The 27,486-nt window shown below is 48.9% G+C and overlaps 2 protein-coding genes across 3 annotated transcripts in view; one reads left to right on the forward strand and one right to left on the reverse strand.

Moving 5' to 3' along the window:
* Window positions 1-80: 80 nt before the first annotated feature.
* MAB21L4 (mab-21 like 4) lies at window positions 81-21,294 on the forward strand. Its single transcript, XM_039488847.1, is given in 9 exon segments — window positions 81-303; window positions 306-551; window positions 6,427-6,649; window positions 16,008-16,161; window positions 18,398-18,551; window positions 19,635-19,808; window positions 19,811-19,851; window positions 20,629-20,722; window positions 21,281-21,294. Coding segments are annotated over 9 exon segments (1,323 nt in total).
* A 1,578-nt stretch (window positions 21,295-22,872) lies between these two features.
* Window positions 22,873-27,486, reverse strand: part of AGXT (alanine--glyoxylate and serine--pyruvate aminotransferase) — a 40,166-nt gene continuing 35,552 nt past the window's right edge. Inside the window, exons 9-11 of one of the 2 annotated variants that reach the window (XM_039489751.1) lie at window positions 27,143-27,238; window positions 26,580-26,708; window positions 22,873-23,964 (exon numbers count right to left, since the gene is read on the reverse strand). In XM_039489751.1, coding sequence (XP_039345685.1) covers window positions 23,857-23,964; window positions 26,580-26,708; window positions 27,143-27,238 — 333 coding nt within the window. In that variant the 3' untranslated portion in view covers window positions 22,873-23,856. The remainder of the gene's footprint in view (window positions 23,965-26,579; window positions 26,709-27,142; window positions 27,239-27,486) is intronic. The other variant, XM_039489752.1, reaches the window with a different exon arrangement.

The raw sequence follows: 27,486 nt of genomic DNA on the forward strand, positions 1-27,486 counted from the left end.
GCTGTACTGGGGAGGGTGTGGCTTGCACCACCAAAGGAGCTCTGCAGACAGGAGGGGGTCTTTGCCCTGGCTTTGTAGCCATGGCTGTGAAGGTTTCTCATTGGCACAGCTATCTGTGAGTGATACTGTCCTGCGAAGGTCAGAGGATGGAGCACTTCCAGAAGGCAGAGAACATCCTGCTGACTGTGCTAGAGAAAATCACTGCCATGGACCCCAGATTTATAGCTGATTATTCAAGAAACTTGGAAGCTTTTGAATTTGCCCTTTGCACCTCAGAGGATGCAGTAACTGTGGGGGTTCCCCTGTCCTGCTGCAGGAGTGCTCCAGTAAACAGGGTCAGTCAGAGACAGTTACCAATGGGCACTATCAGATGTCAGGCTGCTGCCACCTAGGAGTGCCCAAAGAAGGAACTGGCTGGGAGAATTGGACCAGTGTGGTGGACAGCGCTGAGTGCAGGGTGCACATAGTGCCAGGCAAGATCCTCAGGCTCCTGAAAGAGCTAATTGTCGCTGCCATTGTCCACTGCAGGCACTAGTTCCTCATCAAGCCAGGTCTGTATGCCAACTGCATCCACGGGGGTGTGGGCCAGGGCGCAGAGGGATCGCAGGGGGTTCTGTGGTTTCACTAGAGGCCTGCTACCTCTTTGCTCCTGTCCCAGAAGGGGGAAAGGGGACAGAGATGCAGATGGCAAGAGACAAAAAGGGAAACGAAGAGAGGCACAGAGAGAGGCTGAGAGGTGGGGGAAATGGGAAGAGGAGAAGGGGAGAGGAAGAAGATGGAACAAGTTGGAAAAGACACATCAGGTTATTCAGACCATATTAAATGGTGATATGACAAGAAAGGTCTTTGATAGGTTTCAGATCGATAACGGGTCAATAAACTATATAGAAGTGATTGTTGTTACCCCAAAATGAACATAAACTGAAAGGCTGGATTCTGAACCCCCACCTATGCCAGAAAAGGGAGAAGCTATTCAGTCAGAACTGTAATCTATCAGTGAAGCACAAGCCAGAGCAATAACAGAGAAACTCAGTTCCCCTCTCATCCCAAGATGCACTGATTGGTCCACTGAGAACAGAGTGGCCCATTGATGGAGACATAAACAAGAGGTTGCCAACTTTGGATCCCAATGTCTGTCCAAACTTTGAATTAGTTAGTTACATACTCTGCAGAGTGGGAAAAACAAACAAACCAACCAAACCCCTAGGTTTCACCTAGAGAGGTAAATTTCTTCAATTTGTGCAATGCTCCTGGCACAGGATATCTTCAGTGTTTCACTCTAGAGGTGGTTGCATTTCAGTGGTAGGTGAGAAAGCCCCATGGAGTGGCTATAGTCTAGAGTGCTTTGGGATTCTTCAGGCGGAAAGGGCTAGATATGCCATTTGATTACAATTCACTACCACATTGAAATAAAGTTGCTGGGTGAAATCTTGACACCAGTAAAGTCAATGGGAGTTTTGCCGCTGACTTGAAAGGGGCCAGGGTTTCCCCACTGTAACTAAGGATGTCCTAATAAAAGGCTTCTCAATGATCAGATGACTATTAAACTGTGGACACTGTCCTGGTCTCAGGTCTTGCTCTCTGAATTAAAAACATCACTGCTAGTGGTATGATAAAGAAGTGACTGTGCTGAAGTTAGTCATAGGCTAGTGAGGTATTGCTGACCTCTCTGTTCTGTGAAATAGAACTATGAGTGGGACCAGTTCAAAGTGGGCTTACTACAAGCTCAGCTAAGCAGGACACTTGTTCCAGGCTACCCCCATCCCTGGCAGAGCAGGGCTGAAAACAGGGTGATTACATGAGTTTGTCAGATCAACATCAACTCCAGTCTTTCCTTAAAAGGAGAATGACTCTCAGGCTACAGTTCACCCCTCTGTCTGATCCAGTGCTAACTTGAGCAACAAGTCCATCTTCTTGGGTATGACACATGCAATGTGAATGGCTGCATGTCAGCACATTGCTTTTTGAAATGCAAGCAGTAGAGAGGGAGAAGAAAGTGTTTACAGTGGAGATCCACCGATATATAAGAAAGTCACCAGGATGCAAATCCCTCTTTGGTGACCTCCACTGCCTCTTCCTTATAAAGATTTATTTTTCAAAGAAAACAACTCAGCATCATATTCTCATTATATCCATCACAGGCATCATTAGTCATCCTCCGCCAACTCCAGGGCTAGAGCCTCTTCAGCATGTGGTCATGCCAGGGGGCTTGGTTTGAACCTCACCACATGTGGCTTGTGCTAAGCATTAACCAAGTGCATTTCCCCAACACCTCTCTCCTGCAGTTTTCCTATGTTCTCTCTCACACCTGGGTTATATGCAAGCAAGAAGCAAGCTAGAGATAACGAGGTTTTCAATCAGGAGTTCTGTAATTGGCAAGCCATTCACAGTCTTTATTTAAACTGGAGTCAGCAGTTTCTCTTTTGAGTCTGGTCTGTTTTTTTTTTGCTGGCAGGATGGCCACCTTAAGATCTGTGTGTGTGCAGGGGAGGTTGTGTTCTCCTCTACAGGTTTTTTATGTATTGCCATTCTAATCTCTTGTGTCCATTTTTATCCTCCTTAGAGACTCCTGTCCCAGTTTGGCCGAGTGTACAGCAGAGGGCATGCATGCATGCATATATATGCATATATTTTGGTGGGTGGACAGGTGAATGAATGTGTGTGTGATGGTGTGGGATCCTGTGATGGTGGTGTTGGTGGTGTAGTGTGTGGTGATATTGGGCATCGAGGTTTGTTGCATGGGTTTGGTTGGGAGCAGTGGATCATTCTCCAGGATGGGTTGTAGATCCCTGATGATGCTGGAGAGGTTTTTAGCTGGGGACTGTATGTGATGCAGTGGAGTCCTGTTTGGTTTCTTTCTTGGTTTGTCTTTGCAGTAGGAGGGCTTGGGGTACACGTCTGGCTGTGTGTCTGATCTCCTTAGTGGTGTTAATGTGTCCATCAATTATTTGCACTGAGGAAATAAGGAGACATCTCGTTATCTCTAGCTTGCTTCTTGCTTGCATATATAAACCTGCCCCTGGAAATTTCCACCACTTGCATCTGAAGAAGTGGGTATTCACCCACGAAAGCTCATGCTGCAGAACGTCTGTTAGTCTATAAGGTGCCACAGGATTCTTTGTTGCTTCTGTATGTATAAATATCTTCTGTCTGTGTGTTCCATTCTATGCATCCGAAGAAGTGAGCTGTAGTCCACGAAAGCTTATGCTGAAATAAATTTGTTAGTCTCTAAGATGCCACAAGTGCTCCTGTTCTTTTTACCAGGTTTTAGGTAATCCTGGATGACCTGTGAAATAGTAATGCAGTTGTGTCTGTGTGCAGGGAGTTTTATGTCATTCTGGTGTAGAGTGATGCGATTCTTATTGCTGGAGGTGATGTTGTGCAGTAACACAGGGGAAGTAATGCAATCCTATCTCAGGGCTGGAGGTTCCTACATAGCTGTGCTGCAAGAAAACAGTTGTTCCACTGTAGTTTTGCATCTGGTTTAAATAAAGAATCCCACTTCCTCCTCATGTTGTTGAAGGACAAACAAAATCTCTTGGGTCCTGCTAGGCCTTCAGAAAGGGAGGAGCACACAGCAGCCAGGGAGAACTAGAGGCAGGAAGCCTGGGGGCAGAGTGGGCCTTGGGAGCGCCTCCTGGGAAAGGCCAGGAGATTCACTTGGAAGCCACAGAGATGGAGCAAGCTCCTGTGGTGAACCTGGACAAAAGGGTAAGACCTCCTGGAGTCAGCCTGAGCAGGTCAGCTTGTGAGGAAGAAGCCAGGCACACACAGAGAATCTAAGGAGAGCTGGGCCTGCAGGGAGAAGGTGCTGGGGGAATCACTTGATACAAGAGCCAGAAGGAACTCTGCAGGGTCTGGGAAAAGGCAAAGAGTCTGCAGAGGGTGAGCCCAGGCAGGGGTTGGGGAAAGGGCCTAGCGGCAGGCTGAGGCAGAAAGTGGTCCAGGAAGGCAGTTAAAACATAGCTGCTTACCACGAGCACCCAGGACTGTACCCTAGAGAAGAGGGAGGGCCCAGGTTCCCCTATCAGCCACTAAGGAAGGGGCTATGAAAACCTATCTGATACAAGGGGGTAAGGACTGTTGGAAGCCCTGGGGACAAGGGGTGTAAGGAGAACTGGGCCCAAAGTTGGGGCCAGGGTTGCCACCTGTCCAGGTTTTCCCAGGATTGCCCCTTTGTTGAGGTAGCAGATACGGATGAAATGGTTCAGATGTCCCAGTTGATTGTACCTCAGAGGTGACAAGCCTGGCTGGGTCAGAGGACCTGGCATAAGGTCACTGGACAGTTGTTCATGGAATTATGTTACCCTCGAAGGGCTGGGATTGAATGTTACCCGGTCAGAGGGCCAAGTCATATGATGAGGCAGACTGCTGCAAGGCCGAAGCTGCTGTTGGCAGGGGTGTTAGAGGAGGAGGGACTGCTATCTTGTGCCCAGCCACAAGGGGTTGCCAGCCAGTGAGTCACTCCTCTACACACACCCAAACAACCATTTGTCTGTCCAACCATCTGACTCACCAAACACCCACCTATCTGTCTAGCTAAGCATCCTTCTCCATGTTTCCAACAACACACATTTCTGTCAGGTGCCAGCTCATGCCAAGAGCCCCTTCGCTCACTCGAAAACTGACAAATACCGAGCTGGAATCAGTCTGGCTCACCTGGGAGTTAGTATGGTTAAAAAACAGGGGCTACAATGCTAAGAATGTGTTTAGTTTTTAGACTTTATGGAATGCTGGTGAGCTGCTGTGTGCATTAATCTTACTTATCACATCTGTATCCCATAGTGTGAGGTTATATTTGAGCAGTTGTATCGTGAGCCTCTGTGACTGTGTAAATCACCAGACAGGAGAGTAACATTAATTAGTGTGAAGGGTTGATCCCAACAGAAGGTGTTACACCCTTCCCAAAAGGAAGGTCAATCAATACCAGATAGACCATTGTGGGATGTTGCAACTGGAATTTCCGTATGTACCACCAACAAGAGGACAAAAGACTTTCCTTGTTATTGTGCATCCTCCCCATGAAGATGACTCTTCCCATCAGCTGAGCTTTGCAATGGAAAGTATGTGGGAAGAAGAGAATAAAACCCCTATCCAGAAGGGACTGATTATTTCTATGTTGCTTGGACTGTGAGGGGCAAGATATTTTTAGGGATAAGCAAGAGATCCCCAGCTGCTTATCCTGGGTTAGCCCTAAAGGACGTATAGAGCTTGCTGGTTAAAGAAGCTTCTATTACCTTTTGAAATTTAAGATTGTAACTCATTTGTGTGTCTATTGTTTACCCGCTTTAACCTTGTAAATAACTTTCTTGTTTCCTTTTCATATTTAGTAAATCTTTATGTAGTTTATTATAGGCTAGGCTATCAGTGTTGTCTTTGGTGTGAGATATAAGATGCAACTGACCTGGGGTAAGTGACTGGTCCTTTGGCACTGGGAGTACTCTGAATACTGCTGTGATTCTTGGTGTAAGAGACCAGGTATCACAAATGTACGCTCACTTGGGTGGCTAAACAGATCAGCATACCCAGGGGAACTGTCTGTTGCTCCGTGTTAAGTGCTGTAGTGCCTGGGGAGCTCACAATTGATAATTGGTTGGTGAAATCTAAGCATAGAACTCACCACCAATTTGGGGTTTGTGCCCTGGTTCCTAACAGTTTGCGCAGTGGTTGGTACTCATGCTCTTGAGTCATGCAGGCAGCGTGACAGCTATGTCCATCTCCCGACTGTACTCTTTATCACTCTGATTGCTCCTGCCTCTCTGACCCCATCACCAGCATTATGTCCTTGTTCTTCTGCCCAGTCACAGCCCAGTGTTCAGAAAGGGGAGCATTCAAACCTGGCCTCTTGGTCTGCCAAATAGGGGGACAGATACAGAAAGGGAGTGTCTGGAGCAAAGACCACCTCAGTGCTACAGGCCCTGTCCCCTGTCTCCTGCTCTGCACCAGTGATAAGTATCTAGGAAATGTTGACCTGCTTATTAGTTTTGGGTCCTTTTAACTAACAAACCAAGCAGCCACTGTATGATGTCTGGAGGGGGAAGAATGAACTCACAGGTATCCAAGCAGAGATGCCAGGTTCTTCATTTCAAAACTTTTTAAAAATTTCATCCATTGATCTCATTCCAGCAGCAGCCATTGCCGTGGTATGTTGCCCTTGCACATAGATGCTGAAACAAGGGGAATTCTCATTCTCTCCCAGACGGTCTTCCCTGGTATGCAGTGAAGACTGGATAACTGTTAGGCATCCATCCAGGAAAGGAGGTTTTATTTTAAAGAACAGGGTAAGAGCTACCAGTCTGAGGGTCCTGCTCAGCTGAACTGGGACGTGTCTCCAAGACAGGCAAGGCTTAAAGACAGGGGGAGAGAGATGAGGATGGGGAGATCTCTGACTATTGTTTTCTAAAAGGAACTTCTGCCCTTGCCCAGGTGACCTCAGCACTGAGAGCCTAAAGGAAGAAGGTCTGCAGCTGTCCCTGCTGGTGTCCAGTGGCTGGAAAATGATCAGGTTCAACATTATCCCTGTGGTGCAGAGAAAGCAGGGTGCTCTGAAACTCCACAGCAGACGCAGAGAAGGAGGTTTTCCAGAAGGCAGCCTGCAAAAAGTAACACAGTGGGCTGACTTCATCCCCAGCAGCTACAATCACTGGAGGTAAACACCAAGCTATGCTCCTGCCATCCACACCCATTCCTGAAACCTTACTGAGGGCTTGGCTACACTGGAGAGTTGCAGCGCTGGTGGTGGCTTTACAGCGCTGCAACTCACTCACCGTCCACACTTGCAAGGCACATACAGCGCTGTATCTCCCTGGCTACAGCGCTGCATGTACTCCACCTCGGCCTGGGGAATAACGACGGCAGCACTGGTGATGCAGCACTGCTCCGCCAGTGTGGCCACCAAAAGCGCTGTTATTGGCCTCCAGAGGTATCCCAGAATGCCTGTTCAGCCACTCTGCTCATCAGTTCGAACTCTACTGCCCTGGCCTCAGGTGACCCGCCCTTTAAATGCCCCGGGAATTTTAAAAATCCCCTTCCTGTTTGCTCAGCCAGGTGTGGAGTGCAATCAGTGAATCTTTCCAGGTGACCATGCCTCCATGCACCAAACGAGCCCCAGCATGGAGCAATGGCGAGTTGCTGGACCTCATCAGTGTTTGGGGGGAGGAAGCTGTGCAGTCTCAGCTGTGCTCCAGCCGTAGGAATTACGATACGTTTGGGCAGGTATCAAAGGCCATGCTGGAAAGGGGCCATGACCAGGACGCGCTGCAGTGCAGGGTTAAAGTGAAGGAGCTGTGAAGTGCTAATTGCAAAGCCCGCGAGGGAAACCGCCACTCCAGCGCTGCCCGCACAACCTGCCATTTTTACAAAGAGCTGGACGCGATACATGGGGGTGACCCCACCGCCAATCCAAGGACCACGATGGACACTTCAGAGGGGGGGGGAGAAGGAGGAGGGGGGTGGACGAAACCGAGAGTGAGGGTACTGGGGTGAGGGGAGACACCCCGGAGTCCCTGGAAGCATGCAGCCAGGAGCTCTTCTCAAGCCAGGAGGAAGGTAGCCTGTCGCAGCAGTCGGTACTTGGTGGAGGACAAACGGAGGAGCGGGTTCCCGGTAAGCGGCTTTTTATTTTCAGGATGGAAATTTTTCGGGAGAGGAGGGAGGGTTCTGCATGCATGCCTAGATGTGGAATAGCGCATTGATGTGGTCTATCACATCGTGGTAATTGGCCTCGGTAATCTCTTCAAAAGTTTCAGTCAGAGCGTGGGCAATGCGCTTGCACAAGTTTATTGGGAGAGCCACCGTGGTCCTTGTCCCAGTCAGGCTAATGCATCCGCGCCACTGTGCTGCGAGGGGTGGGGGGACCATTGCTGCACACAGGCAAGCTGCATAGGGGCCAGGGCGGAATCCACATTGCTGTAGAAGACCCTCCTGCTCTTCCCAGGTGACCCGCAGCAGCGAGATATCTTCCAGGATCAACTCCTGTGGAAAATGTTGGGAGAGTGTTCAGTGTAGGTGCCCCCTGCAGCTGTTTGCTTCCCCCAACGCACAGAAACCCCAGTACTGCCCTGAAGCAATCAGTCCCCCTTACTCACCATTTTGGGGCTCCTGTGGGTTATGTGTGCTCTCTTTGGTATGGGAAAATTATGCTATTGTGAAGAATGTTACTCCTTCACTGTGTGGGAATAACTGTCTGAGATATAAACAATGCTGCCTCTGTTAAGTGTTGCCTTTTTTGCCTTTCCACAAGCAACCTTGAGTTCTGGGCTGCCCGTGTTATCAACAGCTCAAAGACTCCAAAACCTCCGTAAGAAGCCGCGAAAAAGCAAAGAAGACCTGCTGCAAGCAGTTATGGATCACTCTGCCAGAGAAAATCAAAAAGTGCAGGACTGGAGGGAAAGGGAAAGCAGGATCCGCCAGAAAAACGCAGCGGCCAGGAAGAAAAGCACAAAGCAGCTGATAAGCATCCTGGCGCGCCAAGCGGACTCTATCCAGGCGCTCGTAGCCATGCAGGCAGAGCACTACCGAGCCTCCCCTCCATCCCAAAGCTCTTACCCTTGTGCCCCAATGTCAGCTCAAAACCCCCTTCTCCAGCATCCAGGTTCTTACCAGCACCAGCTGCCTCCAACACCTGTACGTTCACCAACCAGCCCTGAGAACTACGACCCTTACCCTCTGCACTCAACCCCCATCACCATGAAGTATAGGCATCCTGAAGTGCAGCAGTCATTGCACAGCACTCCAGACAGGACATATTCAAACCTGTGACTGCACAGTTCCCCACCCCACCCCCCTGCCCTTTTAGGTTCCCAAAATGTTGTGTGTCTGTCAATAAAGTTGTTTTCTTTTCAATAAATGAATTCTTGGCTTTGAAAACAGTCTTTATTATTGCAGAAAGTCAAAGATACCTTAGCCCAGGAAAGAAACAGGCACTGCAAATCAGCTTAGGAAAAACAGATTCCTACTAACATTGCAACCACTGCACTTCACTCCCGTGCAAGGCACCAAACATTACTGTTGGTTTTCAGCCTCAAATTCCTCCCTCAAGGCATCCCTAATCCTTGAAGCCCTTTGCTGGGCCTCTCTAGTAGCCCTGCTCTCTGGCTGTGCAAATTCAGCCTCCAGGCGTTGAACCTCGGAGGTTCATGCCTGACTGAATCTTTCACCCTTCCCTTCACAAATATTATGGAGGGTACAGCACGCGGATATAACTGCGGGGATGTCTCTTTCCCCCAAGTCTAGCTTCCCATACAGAGATCGCCAGCGCCCCTTTAAATGGCCAAAAGCACACTCCACAGTCATTCGGCACCGGCTCAGCCTGTAGTTGAACCGGTCCTTGCTCCTGTCAAGCTTCCCTGTATACCACGGTGAGCCACGGCATTAAGGGGGAAGAGGGGTCTCCAGGGATCACAATGGGCACTTCAACGTCCCCTACTGTGATCTTCCGGTCTGGGAAAAAAGTCCCTGCCTGTAGCTTCCTGAACAGGCCAGTGTTCCGAAAGATGCGTGCATCATGCACCTTTCCAGGCCAACCTGTGTTAATGTCAATGAAACGCCCATGGTGATCCACAAGTGCCTGGAGAACCATAGAGAAATACCCCTTCCGATTAACGTACTCGGATGCTAGGTGGGGTGGTGCCAGAATAGGAATATGTGTCCCATCTATCGTCCCTCCACAGTTAGGGAAACCCATTTGTGCAAAGCCATCCACAATGTCCTGCACGTTCCCCAGAGTCACAGTTCTTCTTAGCAGGATGCGATTAATGGCCCTGGAAACTTGCATCAACACGATTCCAACGGTCGCCTTTCCCACTCCAAACTGGTTCCCAACCGATTGGTAGCTGTCTGGAGTTGCCAGCTTCCAGATTGCAATAGCCACCCGCTTCTCCACCGTCAGGGCAGCTCTCAGTCTTGTGTCCTTGCGCCGCAGGGTGGGGGTGAGCTCAGCACACAGTCTCATGAAAGTGGCTTTTCTCGTCCGAAAGTTCTGCAGCCACTGCTCGTCATCCCAGACTTCCATGACGATGTGATCCCACCACTCAGTGCTTGTTTCCCGAGCCCAAAAGTGGCGTTCCACGGTGCTGAGCATTTCCGTGAATGCCAGAAGCAATTTAGTGTCATACGCGTCAGGCGACTCGCTATCATCGTCAGACTCCTCATCACTTTGGATCTTAAGGAATAGCTCAACTGCCAAACGTGATGTGCTGGCGAGATTCATCAGCATACTCCTCAGCAGTTCGGGCTCCATTTCCCACAGAAATCGCGCTGCACAGAAACCGTTGAGAGAGTCAAGATGGTGCCAAACGTGGACGGAAAAACAGGGATTGCTGGGATGTGTAACAGTAGACGGAAATTAGCATGGGGAAATTAGTTTTTAGTTTTTGTAGTGATCCATCCACTCCCAGTCTTTATTCAGGCCTAATTTGATGGTGTCCGGTTTGCAAATTAATTGTGGTTCTGCAGTTTCTCGTTGGAGTCTGTTTTTGAAGTTTTTTTGTTGAAGAATTGACACCTTTAAGTCTGTTATTGAGTGTCCAGGGAGGTTGAAGTGTTCTTCTACTGGTTTTTGAATGTTATAATTCTTGACATCTGATTTGTGTCCATTTATTCTTTTGGGTAGAGACTGTCCTGTTTGGCTAATGTACATGGTAGAGGGGCATTGCTGGCACATGATGGCATATATCAAATTGGTAAATGTGCAGGTGAACGAGTCCCTTATGGTGTGGCTGATGCGGTTAGGTCCTATGATGGTGTCCCTTGAATAGATATGTGGACAGAGTTGGCAATGAGGTTTGTTGCAGGGATAGGTTCCTGGGTTAGTGTTTTTGTTGTGTGGTGTGTAGTTGTTGGTGAGTATTTGCTTCAGGTTGGGGGTCTGTCTGTCAACCTCCTTCCTATTGTATATTCCACTCCATGCATCTGATGAAGCGGGTTTTAGCCCACGAAAGTTTATCCCCAAATACATTTTTTAGTCTCTAAGGTGCCACAGGTACTAGTTGTTTAAGCTGATACAGACTAACACAGCTACCACTCTGAAAAATGGAGGGAACATCTTGATTCTGTAAATTTTGATGAATTTGTTTGCTGTTTTTCATCCAAATTTGAAGTTTCAGTGAAAATTTTCATCAAAATTTGAAAATCTTATCTTCAAAATTTAAAAAATTTCAATCAGCTTGTAAGGGTCCAGTGTTGGGGCCTCGACCGTCTCAGGTGCGGCTGGGAGCCAGGCCGCCTCATTACAGGGGGCAACAAGCGACAGTTCAGGGCTCAGACCCCCAGGCAGGGGCGGAGTAAACAGTTCAGTAATTTAAGCCCAAGCCCTAGGTCAGGGTGGGCAACAAACAGCCGTTCCGGGCTCAGGCCCTCAGGCAGGGGCTGAGTAGCAAACAGTAATTTAAGCCCAAGCCCTAGGTCAGGGTGGGCAACAAACAGTAGTTCAGGGCTCAGACCCTCAGGCAGGGGCTGAGCAAACAGTCAATACTTTGGCCCGAGCCCTAACGCAGGGCGGGGCGACAGCACCAAGCAGTTCAGGGCTCAGACCCTTAGGCAGGGGCTGAGCAAACAAACAGTAGATAAGCCCAGGCCCTTGGGCAGGGCGGGGCAGCAAGCAGTTCAGGGCTCAGACCCTGAGTGTTGGGGCGAGAAGGAGACTGCCACCCATGAGTGGGGGTGGCAGGGGGGACGCAGGCCCACCCACTCCACTGTGTCCCAGCCCGGGGCCCTAACAGAGGCAGGCCGTCTGCTGCTGTGTCAGTGGGGATCCTGGCCGCAACACACCGACATTGGCTCGGGGTCCCCTGGAGCCAGACTAGGGTCAGCTACCCCCGGGCCACTTCCAATCTCCCCCTCCACTGGTACCTGTGTATCCCCAGCGTCTTCCGCAGTGTCCCACACCATGGGCTCCTCAGGGTACTGAGCTCTGGGTAAGCCGGGCTGCTCCTCAGGATACTGGGTGAGGGGAAGCTCAGGCAGCTCCTCACGATACCGGGCGCGGGGCAGGCTCGGCCAGTCCTCCTCAGAGTAGCGAGCATGGGGCAGGCTCGGCCCAGCGGGAGCTTGGGCACCAGCGTCTGGCTTCTCTGGCGGCCAGCTGTCAACTGAGTGCTGGGGCCGGGCCTTTATACTTCCTGTCCTGCCCCTTGACTTCTGGGGGGCGGGGACAGGCAGCAGTGGCTCCACCCACCTTGGCATCTGTTCTGGCTCAACCGTCTCAGGCGCGGCTGGGAGCCAGGCCGCCTCACTACACAGCTCTAAATAAAATTCAGCCTTTCACTAGGAAGAAAAGTCATCATAAAATGAGGACTCTGCAATGGAGTTCATTACCAGTGTAACACATTGTGAACCACAAGATCTATTGCTGAGTTCAGCTGCCATGCCATGCTGGCCACTCCTGGGTTCTTCTATGGAGTTGTCATGATCACTACTAGCTTCACCCTGGAGCACAGGGCAGATTCTGTTGCCTCAGTGGGCTGGATCCACCAGCTTTTTCTGCCTGGGAAAGTTGTGGCTGGTAAGAATTCTGGAAGAGCATTGGCTGCACAGATGGTGCTCATTTAAAAACAGAACCGAGCACTATTTTTAAATCTGTTGCTATGTTCCTAATCTAGGGACGTACAAGGTGCGACTGTCCTGTGTGAGAGGAATCGAACCAGTTCTGTTCCTGGAGAGGCAGGGCTAAATCTGGTGTGTCTGTTACAGATCTATTATTAATACATCACTGGATAAAGGCAAGGACCCAAGTCTCTAGCCCTGCTACACAAAGGTGCCTTGTTCCCCTAGGACCTCTTCCCACACCAGCCCGGCGGGACCTATGAGTGGTGCAGAAGAGGAGAAGGATGAAAGGTCTTCAGGCTTGCTCCATTGCCAGGAACCATAAGCTGCTCTCTGCACCTCCTGGCGCCCTTCACCTCCTGCAGGCCATAGAGCTTGGGCAGATGTTTTGGGAGACACAACAGCCAGAAGGGGTTTGTACATTAAAAACAATAAATACAATGAACATCTCCATGGGGGGATCCTCTCCTGGTGGCCATTGTCAGCTCCCCAGCTGGGAGTGCTGTTACTGAGCTGTTAGTGAGGGTCTCTCTTTGGGCTACTTATCCTGCTCTGTCTCCCCTGTTGCCAACCACAGGAACCCCCCTCTCAGACGGGGATATTGGAGATCCACCACCAGCCCAGTCTTAGCTCCAGTGCTCTTTTGGGAATTGAGGTCTCAGATGCCACAGAGGGGTAGGCAAGAAGTTTGGTGCCACAAAGCCACCAGACTGCCTCCCCTCTGAGAGGGTGGATTTGACGTTGCACTCCATATGCTTTCTGTAAATATGCTTATAAATGTGAATATGATGTAACTGGAATATGCTTTATGAAAAAGGTCTCTTGTAAGGTATCATTACAAAGCTTACAATGTACTGAGTGTGTTCATTCTATTTGTTTGCATTTATTATTTCTATGTCTGGAGTTAGGAGAATAAGATACACACTTGTATTACCAATGTAAACATATTAAGTGGAAGCCATTAAGGGTGCTTCAGAATCAATGAACTATAAATGGCTCTGTTTACTTGCAAACCTTCCTGTGTATGTGTGGACCAGCCCAGGAAGAATGGAGGCTGGGGTTTCAGAGGACATGTGACCATGTCACATGATGCTGGAATCCGTCTTAAATCTGGTACTTTTCCATTTAGAAGGAGGGGTTGGGACCTAGAGAGACAAAAGATTCCCACCTTGTGCCAAAGCTATAAAAGGGGGTGGAGCAGGACAAAGGGGCGGCCAGTCATAAGAAAACCCCTAGTTAACACCTAAGATGTCTGCTGGAACTAGCAAGGACTGTATCAGGGAAAAGGATTGGGCCCAGACTATGAAGGAGTCTAGTCTGTGATAGAAGCTTATTGGACCATCCCTGAGGGTGAGATATTACCTCTAATCAGTTTCTTAATGTATTAGGCTTAGACTTGCGTGTTTTGTTTTATTTTGCTTTGTGACTTACTTGTTCTGACTGTTATTATTTGAAACCACTTAAATTCCACTTTTCATACTTAATAAAATCATTTTTGTTTATTAGTAAACCAGAGTAAGTTATTAGTACCTGCGGGAGCAAACAGCTGTGTTTATAGAGGGTGGACAATTTATGAATTTACCCTGCATACGCTTTATACAGAGTAAAATGGATTTATTTGGGGTTTGGATACCATTGGGAGCTGGGTGTCTGGGTGCTGGAGGCAGGGAATCTGCTAAGCTGTTTTCAGTTAAGTTGGCAGTTTTGGGGGCATGGACCAGATTGGGTCTGTATTGCAGCAGGCTAGCATGTCTGGCTCAACAAGGCAGGGTTCTGGAGTGTCAAGCTGGCAGGGAAAATGGGCTCAAAGGTAACTTCACCACATCAGATGACAGTCCCAAAGGGATCTCTGTGACCGAATCCCCAACAGTGGGATCATCCTCTGGCTAGAGTTTTGTCATGGCCAGAATTTAATTTGAGCTGGGGCTTGCCAGGGCTCTGCCCGGCACCTCTTTTCATGCCAGGGTACAGCCTTGGCACCTCTTCTGTCAGTGGCCTTTAGTAAGGCATGAAATTCTATACTTGCATGCAAGGCATGACCTTGCACGTACAGTGTGTGAAAGGTCATGCTGTGGAGAAGTTGCCATTTTGTTTTGCTTGAGCTCCAGCACCTCTTTACAAATGAAGCACTGGGCAAGGCTGGGTCTCCCAGTTCTGAATGGCTCTGCAGTGTGAGAAGAAACACAAAGAGCCATGCTTTAAGCAGCAACTGGAGACCTCCCTGAACCAGGAAGAACTCATGTTTATTAAGCTTCCTGTTGCAACACATCCTGGTCCTCTCTGGTAACTGTGGAGGACCAGGAACGCTATAGCCACTCCACATCTCCCTTTATGATAAAAGATTAAAACTTAACTTATAAACCAATGTGTGTACTCACACCACAACCCAAAATAAACTTAAATTCCTTAATACTATTTACACATGTATGTCCCCTTATCCATTCTATTTAAATAGCCCTGAACATTATTCTATAGATCACATCTTGCGGGGATTCTCATTAGCCTTCCAAACCTTGTTCTCACTTTGGCTGAGTTCCTGTGTGGCATTCCCTGAGGAAAGCGCTTAGTTCCTGACAGAGTACCTGCAAGTTTTAGAGCCTCTCTTTGTTGTGCTGGAGAATACTGAGAGTGAACCCAATTGCTCTGGAGAAGTCCTTTTGGAGTCTCCACTTGGGAGGATCTGGGAGTTCCTGCTGAGTTTTGAACAGTTCCAAAAGTGAGGAGCTGTTATCTACACTTTGTTCCCTGGGCTCAGTTCAGGCAGTGCTTTCCTTCTGTGCTGAACACTGAAGTTTTATTTCTGCTGAATTTTTGTTTCAGCATTCAGTTTTCAAATTCCTTCAGATCAGGCCACTTTGGTTTAAGTCTACATTGAACTTGTTCCGGCAGCAATTCCAGCATCAGCCAGCTCACTTCAGCAAATTAGTGATGAACAACTAAAGGATGAAACTTGCCAGAAATTGACTCACCTCTGCCAAAAAGGGTGGGGTCAAAGAAGACAACTTCCAATTGGCCTACTACCCTGTGGAAGTAGAGCAAGAACTGACAGGGATTTGAAGGGGATTTCAATTTTCTCCGACAGCCCTATTAGCAGGACCAAAGTGACGTTCACAGGGCTGATGGCCTTCTTCTGAAAGGACGGCACTTTTTAATGCACTTTTTTTATTTCAGAAAGATGCCCTCCAAAATCCATTTTAGGGACACCAAAGTATAAACAAGTGCAGGGATGAGCACAACAATTCACATAGTGACCTGATCTGAGGAGGAACCTTAACAGAGGGTGCCATGGTGCTGTAGACTTCCTTGGCCTCCACTGCTCCCTGGCATCTTCCCCTTGCTTGGAAGGATCCAGGAGAAAGGGCAAACCTGCTCATATTAATGTCGATTCAATCCATACCAGCTCTAGAAAAGCCCTGAAAAGGCAATGAGCGGTTCAGCTGCAGCCTATACATTTCTCTCACCAGGTACTCCACCAATCGCCCTGTCATGAAACTACTCCATATTGTGGGAATGCTGAAGGGCCATCATTTGGACAGCCTTCACCTACTGGACCAGGTCAACAGTGAGGACTGGAAAGAAGAGGGCAGGAAAGGAGGGCTCACATTTAATTACTTGAAGGTATGTTTTCCTGAGAGACCAGCTAGGGACACTGTACTTGTGACTGTGAATAGCTCGTATTCTGGTGTATGGCACCGTATTCCAACCTGGGTCACTTTGACTCTATGAGAACTGTGCACATTACACATCTTTACTGAAAGAAACATTCAATTAACCTTGGCATATGAACCTAACAGGATGGGAATAATATAGCTAGGTGTGTATTTGTACCATTGTCTTATGCTGAACAGAATGTCAGGCCTGGTTAGGTGTATCAGAATACGTCACTCTCTTGTGCCCATGAGCCAGAGAGGGTACATAAGCCTTAATACTACTAAAGCTAATAGTGATTCTTGTTCCGCTCATGTGACAGGGGCCTGTGTTTCCAGCCCTGAAGATCTTGTGTTCTATTCCCTGTGCTCCATGTGTGATGGCTAGGGCTGCACATTTGTCATGGCTGGGAAACTGTCACAGAGAGTGTGATTTTCCTGTTCATCTGTGACTTTTCTCCATGTCTATGACAAACCCCACAACAGCTGTTCCTGCAGCCGCTCCAGGTGTTGCAACCTGGTGCATCTGGTTGCAGCGCTGCTCAGCTTTGGCCCACCTGACCCTCCATAATGATTGGGAGGGGGCCCAAACCTGAGCAGCACCGTGACCCCACACACCAGGTCACAATACCATGCCCAGCCACATGGAACACAGGAACCGCAGGAGCCGCCACAGCTGGGGGAGTGCAGAGTGCGCTCAGTGCTGGGGGAGTGCAGGGCAGGCTCACTCTCCAGCCTCCATCCCCCCAGGGACTCTCCTCTATAGTGGGCCAAGATTAGGGTTGCAGTACCAGGGCAGAGGGTGCTGCAGTGGTGGTCAGGGCCCTGTTGGTGGGGCAGTAAGGAGAGTTTGCTCTTTAAAAAATCAGGGAGCAGGTACTGGAAGTATAGCAACCCATGCCTTTTACTACAGTTACTGTGACTGCTCTGGGATTTTTGATAAAAAATACTGTGACAAATGTTCAGCCCTAGTGATGCTTGATACATGGGGAATGGAACCAGGGACCTCCAGAACTAAGAGCACGAGATGAGCTAAACAGCCAAGGCTCTATAGATGGGGGTTACACATGTTGGGCTCAGCCAGCAACTGCAGTGTCAATTCTTTGTGGCTACTGATTTGGTACAAGAGAATCCTACTACAACTTGAGATGTTGCTTTTTCTACCAAGTCCCAACATGCCATTAGGAGGGTCATGTGTCATGCTTTGGACAAACTTCATCTTTCAACACCTTAGGAAAGGGAAGATTGAGCTGCTGAATTTGTTTTTCACAGCCTGAGCATGCACCAGCTGCTAACATTGCAGCCTGGTGCTGAGGATGTTGTGCTAGTGGCAGTACCATCTTTAATAATTTGGACATGCTCCATCTCACAGGACCGTAGCTAAGGTATTACGAGGCACCATGCTCTTGGATGTGCTTCCTTTCATGGTTGGGATACGTTCTGTCCTCCAGAACCGCGGATGGTGTTGAGGAATTTGTTCTTCAGATTTGAACCCAGTTAATACACCACTCCACAGCAGTTTGGGGTGCCCACTTTGGGCAGTGATAACCTTTATGACTTGTGTATGCTTCATGTTATAGCATGGTATTGGAAGGTACTAGCCATTGTGACCAGTGCTCCGTTTCTCAGTATCCCAGCATGGCGATAGGGCTATGCTATGCTAATTATAGACACAAGAGTGTTAGTAGAGGAGTAACCTGCCAGTGATGGCTGGTATGGAATTCTGCCCTGGCCTTGCTGATAGTTTCAATGTGATGATGCCTCCATGTAAATTGCCACAGTAGTGCTGATTATTTTCAAGTTGCTGAATAATTTGAATCAAGCTTTCATTAGACAAAAATTAAGATACTTATTAATTTGAAGAAAGTCTTAAGAATATGAACCGAGTGTCCCTGATGTGCTGATGTCTGCTGGAGTCTGCAGCTCTGGGAGACAGAACTGCACCTGTCAAGTCAATGGGATGAAAACTAAAGTTTGTCCACATTTAAATGTCCTCATTAAGCATTTGGCTACCACAGTTACAAACATAAATAATGGATGGAAGTTTCAGCATTGCCGAGGGATTTGGATGCCCAATTCCCATTAACGTTAGTGGTGCCTAAATCCCTTTGGCAGCTTTGAACATCCTAGCCATAGCTGTATAACCCCTGATAGTTTGCATATTCTGTATTCTCCCTCTCTGAATAAATCCTTTCAGTTTCCTCTAGATGGTGCTGCTGTGGGCCACTGAGCTGTTCCCTTCCCCTGAGGATTGGGAGGACCTGGAAGGGTCAGTCTATCAGCTCCTGGTGATCCTGCTTTGTTGCTTAGCAACCAAAAATCTCCCCCACTTCCTGTATCCAGAAGAAAATCTTTTCCAAGGTGTGGCATTATGAGTGTAATATAATATCTCATTGAAAGGTGAAAGGGCCAGAAAGAGTTAATTAACTCACAGACTGACCTGACCCATGGCCGAACTTCAAATACTGGTTAGGAAGATATGTAAATGAATACAGCTTTGAAATGCAGGCCTGTATTGTTAGAGGTAGAAGGGTAAATGTTTGCTCAGGTCTTGTGATATAAGCAAGCAAGTCTTGTCTATTGCTATAGCTCTGATTCAAAGATCAAAAAAGGAGTACTAATATTTAGGAAGATACTTGAGTGAAATAGTATTATTGTCTATATGTCTCTTTGAAGATTGTGGTAACCTGTATCTGAACTGTTTAAAGGATTAATTACCCCATGCTAATTGCCATGATGTTTAGGAGAAGGAAAGCTATTATTTTCTCAGGCCAAAAGGCTGCAGGAAATGTATAAAAACCCTGGGACACGGTCCTTCTTCATCTCAGATCTGCTTTGGGTTTCAAGAGGGGGAAACCTTAAGCCATAAGGATTGAGATCCCCAGTCACCCTGGGGCGTCCCCTGAATATGGACATTGGACTATAACCTATGGACTATATCTAAAAGGACTTTTGGCAACTACAAGCTCATCTCTGCTGTGTATCTGAACCTCAAGAACTGAATTCAAGTCTGTATGTATATTGATCTTTTAACCAACACTCTCTTTTCTTTTTTAATTAATTTTAGCTTAGTTAATAAGAATTGGCTATAAGCATGTATTTTGGGTAAGATCTAAGTTATCATTTGACCTGGGTTTGGGGCTTGGTCCTTTGGGATCAGGAGAACCTTTTCTTTTATATGATGAGATAAGATTTTCAGTAATCATCATCATATCTGACATGTGCGTCTGGATGGAGGCCTGAGGCTGGGTACTTTAAGGGAACTGCATTGTTTGGACTGCTGAGTAACCAGTGAGATAATATAGAAGCTGTTTTGTGCTGGCTTGGTAAATCTAAGTATTGGAATATCCACCAGCTTTTGGGGTTTGTCTGCTCCGTTCTGTTTGCAGTTCACCCTAATTGAGTGACCTCAGCTGGCTCCCATGGGCAGCATCATCATACAAGGAGAGGATCTAGACCCGAGTGCTTTGTACCACAGAGTGGAGGGGATTGCCAGCTCACCAGAGCATTTCCTCAAGTGCCATTTCACCCAAGCAGGGCAGAACAATCACCAGTGGGTAGACAATGGCACCAAGACCTGGCTGCAGCTCCCAGCTCAGGCTGGAGCCTACTGGGACACACCTACTTTGATGTGCTGCTTAGCAAGATAATTCAGAATCATGCTCAAGGATCCCATTAAAGTGCCGGAACAGCTGGAGGCCTGGATTCTCAGCTGTCTGTAGTATAAACTGGACCCAGTGGGCGGGGGGAAGCTGACAAGGAGAGAAGAAAGCTGGTTACAGCTCCCTGATTCTCTGCCCTGGGTGCAAGATAGAGTGGGTTAGGAGATGCTCTAATCTGTGCTAGCTGAGTGTGGTCCTCAGAGAAACTTCCACCAGCTGGGGATTTCTGAAGCTCCTTGCCATGCCCACACATGTCGTGTGGTTAGAGGTAGGATTCCTCCGAAATATCCAAATAGGTCAGCATGGTGCTAGAGTGCTAGCACTTAACCTGTGGCTCTAGAGCAGTGGTTCCCAAACTTGTTCTGCCACTTGTGTAGGGAAAGCCCCTGGCGGGCCGGGCCGGTTTGTTTACCTGCCATGTCTGCAGGTTCGCGGCTCCCAGTGGCCACAGTTTGCTGCTCCGGGCCAATGGGAGCTGCTAGAAGCGGTGTGGGCCGAGGGACGTATTGGCTGTCACTTCCAGCAGCTCCCATTGGCCTGGAGCAGTGAACCACAGCCACTGGGAGCTGCGATTGGCCGAACCTGCGGACACGGCAGGTAAATAAACTGGCCCGGCGCACCAGGGGCTTTTCCTGCACAAGTGGCGGAACAACTTTGGGGACCACTGCTCTAGAGCCACACATAGCTCTCTGGGGCTGAGAAATGCCTCTGATCGGCAGCATTTCATGATCAGAGTGGGCCTTCCATCTAACTCCTCCTCTTTCCTTGCTGTTCAGTTCCAGGCCTATCACATGCAGGACAAACAGCGAATCTCTGCTCTGTCGGACATCTTGTCAAAGGCCAAGAAGGTGGTTACAAGGGCAGCTCTAGGCACCAGCAAAGCAAGCAGGTGCTTGGGGCAGCCCATTTGCAGGGGCAGCAGGGATCCAGCATGGGAGCTGAGAACCAACAGGGGGCTCTGAGAGCTGTAGTTCCTTGGTTAGCTCCCTGCCTATAGAGCCAGCCCTGGAGCAGGGAAAGAACTACATTTCCCAGCATTCCCGTGACCACCACCAACTGGAAAGGAAGGAGGGGGCCCTCATGCGGCAGCGTGCTGTGAGTGGAGAGTTGCACTGTGAATGGTAGGGGTACCATATTTTAACATTTAAAAAACAGGACACTCCATGGGGAGGGAGGGTAGCCCCAGCCTGCCACCATCCACTCCCTCCGACTGCCCCCCACAGAAACCCCAATCCATCCAACCCCCCTGTTCCCTGTCCCCTGATCACCCCCTCCTGGGACCCCTGTCCCTAACTGCCCCCCAGGACCCCACCCCCTATCTAAGCACCGCTGGTCCTTGTCCCCTGATTCCCCCTCCTGGGACCCCTGCCCCTAACTGCCCCCCAGGACCCCACCCCCTATCTAAGCCTCCCTTCTCCTTGTCCCCAGCTGCCCACTCCTGAGACTCGCCACAACTTCCCCCCCAGGATCCCAGCCCCTACCTGTCCCCTGACAAACCCCTGGGACTCCCATGCCTATCCAACCGCCTGTCCCCTGACTGCCCCTCCAAACCCCTGACCCCTCTAACCCCCTTCTCCCTGACCCTGACTGCCCCCGAACCCCTGACCCATCTAACCCCCATTCTCCCTGTCCTTTGACTGCCCCCGGAACCCCTACCCTTCTCCAACCCCCCAACCCCCTTACCATGCCACTCAGACCAGCGTGTCTGGCTCCGCACAGCGCCAGACACGCTGCTGCATACATGCTGCTGTGCTCCCCCGCGGAGCCACAGCCCCCGCCCCCCAGCACCTGCCTTCCAGATTTGAATACCTCAAAATTCAGGAGTGCTCAAGCTCAGTTGGGGCAGCTGTTACTTCATTTCTCCCAAATCAAATATACTGATCCACTGTAACTTGCTGTAGAAAAAGTAGGATAAAATTGAGCAAGAAATGCTTCCCAGGGGTTATTAGGACTGGAATTGTTATTTTCAACAGCCATTACCTTGTTTGTTTGTTTGTTTGTTTAAAAGGAAGACAGTGATATTGCATTGGCAAATTCCCCATGGAAAGAAAGAGTGGAACAAAAGAATAATGAAGGCACCTCAACTTTTCCTCATTTATGGAGGACAGTCTTATAATATGCATCCAGATATCCTCCAATCACACAAGCTGAAAATTGTTCCACTTTACTGCAGCTCTGTAACCATATGGGAACCAATCCTGTCTGTGTTTTGCGCACATCCAAAATTCCTGCTGAATGACCCACCCTGGGAGCGAGTTACCAGTGACCCAGGGCTGCGGCAGAAGGAGGGTGCAGGTTTGGGGGGGGGAGAGCCCAGGGCTGGGGTGGCAGGAGGTGTGGGGGGGGCACTGGTGGGGAAGGGGGGATCCCAGGGCTGGGCGGCAGGGGGTGTGGGTGTGGGGGGGAAGAGCCCAGGGCTGGGGCAGTAGGGGAGTGCAGGGGGGAGCCCAGGGCTGGAACGGGGGGCAGCCAAATTTTTTTTTGCTTGTTGCAGCAAAAAACCTAGAGCCGGCCCTGTGTGGTTAATGACCAGAGCTGAGCCAGCTCATCTCACATGATCACGCCCTGAACCCATAAACTGAATGGGTTGCCCCCATGTTTGCCTTTACTGCTTTGATCACAGCAGCTGTGCTGGGAACCCAACATTCATTGGTTTCACATTGCACAAATGGGAAAAAGAGCAGTTGGGACAGAGCTGAAATAAGCTTGTGGTGGAGGCCAGGTGTTGACACCAGAGTGTCACCAGAACAGGAGAGGTGAAGGGGCTACCCATGGCACATAGACCCTTTTCAGTCCTCTGCCTTTGAATCGCTAGGTGAATGGACACAGGACAGTTCTCTGTGTATGACACACTCAAATACACTACTACCACATGGCTGCATAGCTGAGCTCCAGTCAGTGCAGGGTAAGCCATGACCCCTGGAATTACTCCTAGTATTGCTGGTCACTTGTACCGTGTCTTCTGCTATGGGAAGTATGCTGTTCTGTAGCAAATCAGAGTCACACACAAGCTGTGCTGTGCCATATGTCGCTGTTTATTAACACAGTATGATCTATTCTGGGGTCATGCCCTGTGCACCAGTGAATTTACACATGTATATAGCATATGCTTTTGCATGGGTGTGCCAGTAGAGCTTGGCTGTTGAAGGGAGCTTCCAAGTTCCTGATTGGTTGTAATGTCTGCTTTGATGATGTAGTTTCCTGTTTGTGGGACCACTGTAAGCAGGATTGTGAGGCCGTCCAGGCTGCTGTGCTCATGCTGAAAGGACTAACATGGCAGAGGGCAAGAAGGAGGAGGAATATGAACCCTTGATCCCAGGAATCCATGGGCCTGCAAGTCAGTGTGCAGCAGGGAGTGCAAAGCTGTTGTGCTGGAGGGCAGGTGTGAACAGAGCAGGCACAGAGGGCATAGATAAACACCAGGCCAGCCCTTGGCACTCAGCACACGCCTGCATGTCTGCTGTCTTAAAAGAGGGCAGGGTGTGAAAGGGGGAGGACATAGGAAGAGAATGGGCCTGGCTGAGGAGACCAGGACTTAACTTTAGCTTGGTGCTCACCTCTCTGGCCTTGCTGTCTCTGCTAGGCGGGAGCAACGAGGTGTCCAGCAGCACTCTCACTGATGCAGGTTCAGGTTCCACTGTGCTCCCAAGTCCTCCACATCCCTTTTGCCTCATCCTTCACCTGAATGCTGCCAGATCACGTCTTGGTCATTCATCAATAAAGCAAAAACTCTCAATATCCATGTGCAGATCCACCTGACACTGCAAATAGTCAATTCTCAATGGAGCATGGCTCCCTGGGTATGGCATGGTTCATTTTTCCCCTGTAGGGTGCTGCAGCTGGTCAGGCACTCATCAATATTTCAACAGGTACAACAGACATGAGGGAAATGAGAGCAGTGGCCCCACTTCAGCCTCCTGCTTGAGTTCAGGAGAAGACAGTGGCATTAGCAAGGCCTGAAATGATCTCTCTGTACTTGTGTCTGCAGCTGCACTAGGAGCTGCTCACAGCTTGTTCTTGTGGCAGTGCTGGAGGGCATCTTTCAGGGCATGGAGGGCTCGGTCCACATTGAATTTGGTGGAGTTATAGCCCATGAGTCCTATTCGAAGAACCTGAAATTGAGTAAAAAAGAAACTCAGTAGAATGTAGTAAATATTGATGAGATCAAATTGGTTCTCCAGGGTTGGCCCAGTGACACGTCAGGTTGCATGTCTGCAGGGGATGCAAGGCTCATGGAGGAGGTGAGACCCATACCAGTGACTTCCTAAACACATACCATACAATGGGCTGGATTCTCCAGTGCCCTGCACTATGTATGGTCACTTATGCCTGGGCAAAGTGAATGCAAAGGAGGTGTAAAAAGGTAGCAGATCAAAATGGAGTCAAGCTGCCTTCACAGCCACATTGCAGTAGTGTACGCTGCAGAAGGTGCATGGCAGTGGGGGAATCAGACCACGTAGATGTAATTGTTTTTGTTATCAGTAATTTAAGCAAATACAAGTAAAATGAAAACACAAGAAATCTTCAGTTTCTTTGGTGGCACCTGCTTTAGCTCTGCTGGCTAGTATGCCAAAGATAAAATACACCCTAGGAGCAACTTTCCTCCTAGGGTGACCACCTACAGTTAGAGATAATAAATGACATTATATGAACACTAAAACAAAGCTTATTTGTAAGGAGCCGCCCCTCCCAATGCTTTATTCATCCCTTTGTATCTTGTTATACTATTCCTTATGACTACTGGAGAAAAGTACCTCATATATTGACTTGGGTTGATCTAATTCCTATTGAAATCAATGGGAGTCTTTCTATTGACTTCAGTAGGAGTTGGATCATGCCTCCAATAAGGAACAGCTCTTAAAATAAGGAACCAATGGTCAACCTAGGTCCTCCTAGCCAAGGCCCTGCAAGAATAGCTTTGCTTAAAAACTCATCCCTGTAAGTCTGCAAGCTTCTCACAAGTGTTATGCCCAATCCAGAACAAGGTATACTTTCTACTGAGGCTTGGAAAAAGTGCTCAGAGCACTTGACCTAAAGCCAGCATAAATCTCATGCTGTTATTGGAGCTTCCCTCTCCTCTAATAAATGATTGCATTTGAACTTTCCCATTTTCCCTAGTCTCTTCCAGTTTAGGGTAACGACTGGTTAGTAACAAGCCTACAGAAAAAGACTTTTCAATGCAGCTGTCTAAGGGCGGGGGTCGAATTAGGGTATGCAAGTTCAGCTACGTGAATAGCGTAGCTGAACTTGAAGTACCCTAGTTCGAACTACTTACCCGTCCAGACGCCGCAGCATCGAAGTCCGCGGCTCCAAGGTCGACTCCGCCACCACCGTTTGCAGTGGTGGAGTACCGGAGTCGACCGGCACGCGCGGGGAGTTCGAACTATCTCGTCTAGATTAGACGCGATAGTTCGAACTCTGAGAAGTCGAACTCACCGTGTCGACCCGACAGGTAAGTGTAGACTAGCCCTTAGGTATTCTCTTTTAATTTGCATTCATTGACACAAACAAGGAAAACATGGAAAGAACAAAGACTAGCTTTTCTTCTCCTCCGAAATTTGCTTACACAATTTTTTTCTACAAGCAATTCCATTCTCTCTTGGAAAGACCTACAAATGCTACACCTTCTACCACACACCTTCTATTCTGCCACACACCTTCTACCACATACATAATGTTGTATGTTGGGGGGGGGGGGAGGAGGTTGTTTGTTATTACAGCCCCTAATTAAACAGATGTCTATGTTAGAATTCCCTCACAGAGCAACTGGCCTCTTTAAGAGGAAATCGGTCCAGTTCACCTGTGTCTAGTTAGTTGCCTGATGGAGGGCACCTGACCTCTATAGAGACCCTGGCAGCAGTTGAGAAAGGGGAGTAGGAAGCAGCAGCAGGAAGGTGAAGAAGAGCAACTTGGCCAGCCCTGGGGATCATGAGGGAAACTGGAGCACAACTCATCTGTATCACTGTGGTTGCTACAGAAGGGTGGTAAACCCTGCTATTGGTTCCCAATAGTCACTGCTTATTTCGCAAGTGGCTGTAAGAGCACAGCATACCAGGCCTTATCTCGAGACAGCTTTTTCTCCAAGTTTGCTTGTTTCTGGATCTCAGTGCATGAAGCCCTGATGCAGCAGTTTGTATCAGTCTTGGGCGGCATTCCCTATGGAAGGCCCGAGGGATCTATTTGGAAAGAAGTCTGTGATTGGATGAGCTGGGAGTTCAGCACATCTCCTGGACTCTACTCTTCACAAACCTATCCAGACCAGTGCTGAAAGTCATTGGGACTCAGCAAAGGCAGACGAAAGGCAAAGGAAATCCTCAGATACCAAATCATCCCTTGGCCCCACGTGAAAGGACCCATTTCTGTCAAGGAAACTGGCTCACTTGGTACCTTCCTGACACCAGACTGGGAGTTCCTTTGCGGGCAATGGATCCTGAGGTTCTTATTAAGCAGCAAGGAGGGAACCAGGAGGCTGATGGCACTGGTGGTACTATCAGGATCAAGGCAAGTTCTTGGTTGGATACATAAAACACATATAATGTAGCACTAGGGTGATGTTCCACCAGTATCATTCCAGTGATGTCAATGGAGCTGCTTTAGATATAACAGAGGGAACTGAGAAAAGAACCTGGCCCATAATCTGTTGAGATCCATATGAGCATTTGTAGCAAGCTCAAGTACCTGACTAGCCACAGACACTCGCAGACCTTGGCTGGCAGCTTGTACCTACCTTCCCTGCTGATGGTCCCAGGCCCCCTGAGATCTCAATTGCATGTTTATTCATAATAAACTCTGTGACCTCCTTCCAGTCATATCCCTCAGGCAGTACAAAGGTGGTGATTGTCGGGAGCCGCACCTCCTGAAAAATAGAGAGATCCATGCAGGAGGTCTCCTCTGAGCATGTGCAAACAGTCCTCTTCCCACTCTTCCCCACTCCTTCTGTACCTTGCTGCAAACTTTGCCGTCTGGAACAAAGATTCCTTTCTATGGGGACGATCCTGCTTTTCCATCCTGGGTTGGCTGGGAATCTCCCAGCATGTGAAACCTCCTGAGAAATTCAGAGCTGGGCGAGATCCCCAGCTGGTGTCAATCAGTGTAGTTCTGCCAATGTCAGTGGAGCTACACAGATTTACACCAGCTGAGGATCTGGCCTCATCTGTCCCAAACTATCCTCTTAGCTCTCTTTCTCTGTAGCCCAGCTAGACGACACTTCATCCACAGTGTCAATCTACCAACATCAGTGAGATCCAGCAGGTCCTATACAGTGTCCAGTAATATCAGCCCAAGTCCTACCTGTTCCTTCACAAAGAGCTGGAGACCCAGCTCCTGCAGCCCTGCACACAGGTAGAGACTGTTCTCCTTGTGACGCTTCCAGGAGTTCTCCAGCCCCTGGGCCAATGGGGAGAAGAGCACAGCCATTAGCTAGGAGGTTACTATCCCAGGGCCAGGCATGTGACAGGCAGACACAAATCCCGGGTCAGATAGGTCGATTTAACGTTTCATCTTGATGGGGAGAAGGCAGCTCAAGTGACCCTTGATGGGGCCTCTCACCTCCCAAGCACCAGTTCCATCTAGCCTATGTCTGGAATGACCACAATTTGTTACCCGCTCGTGGCTGCACAAACCGAGCCCAGTCG

The sequence above is a fragment of the Mauremys reevesii genome, linkage group 9, assembly GCF_016161935.1.
Source record: "Mauremys reevesii isolate NIE-2019 linkage group 9, ASM1616193v1, whole genome shotgun sequence".
NCBI lineage: Eukaryota > Metazoa > Chordata > Testudines > Geoemydidae > Mauremys > Mauremys reevesii.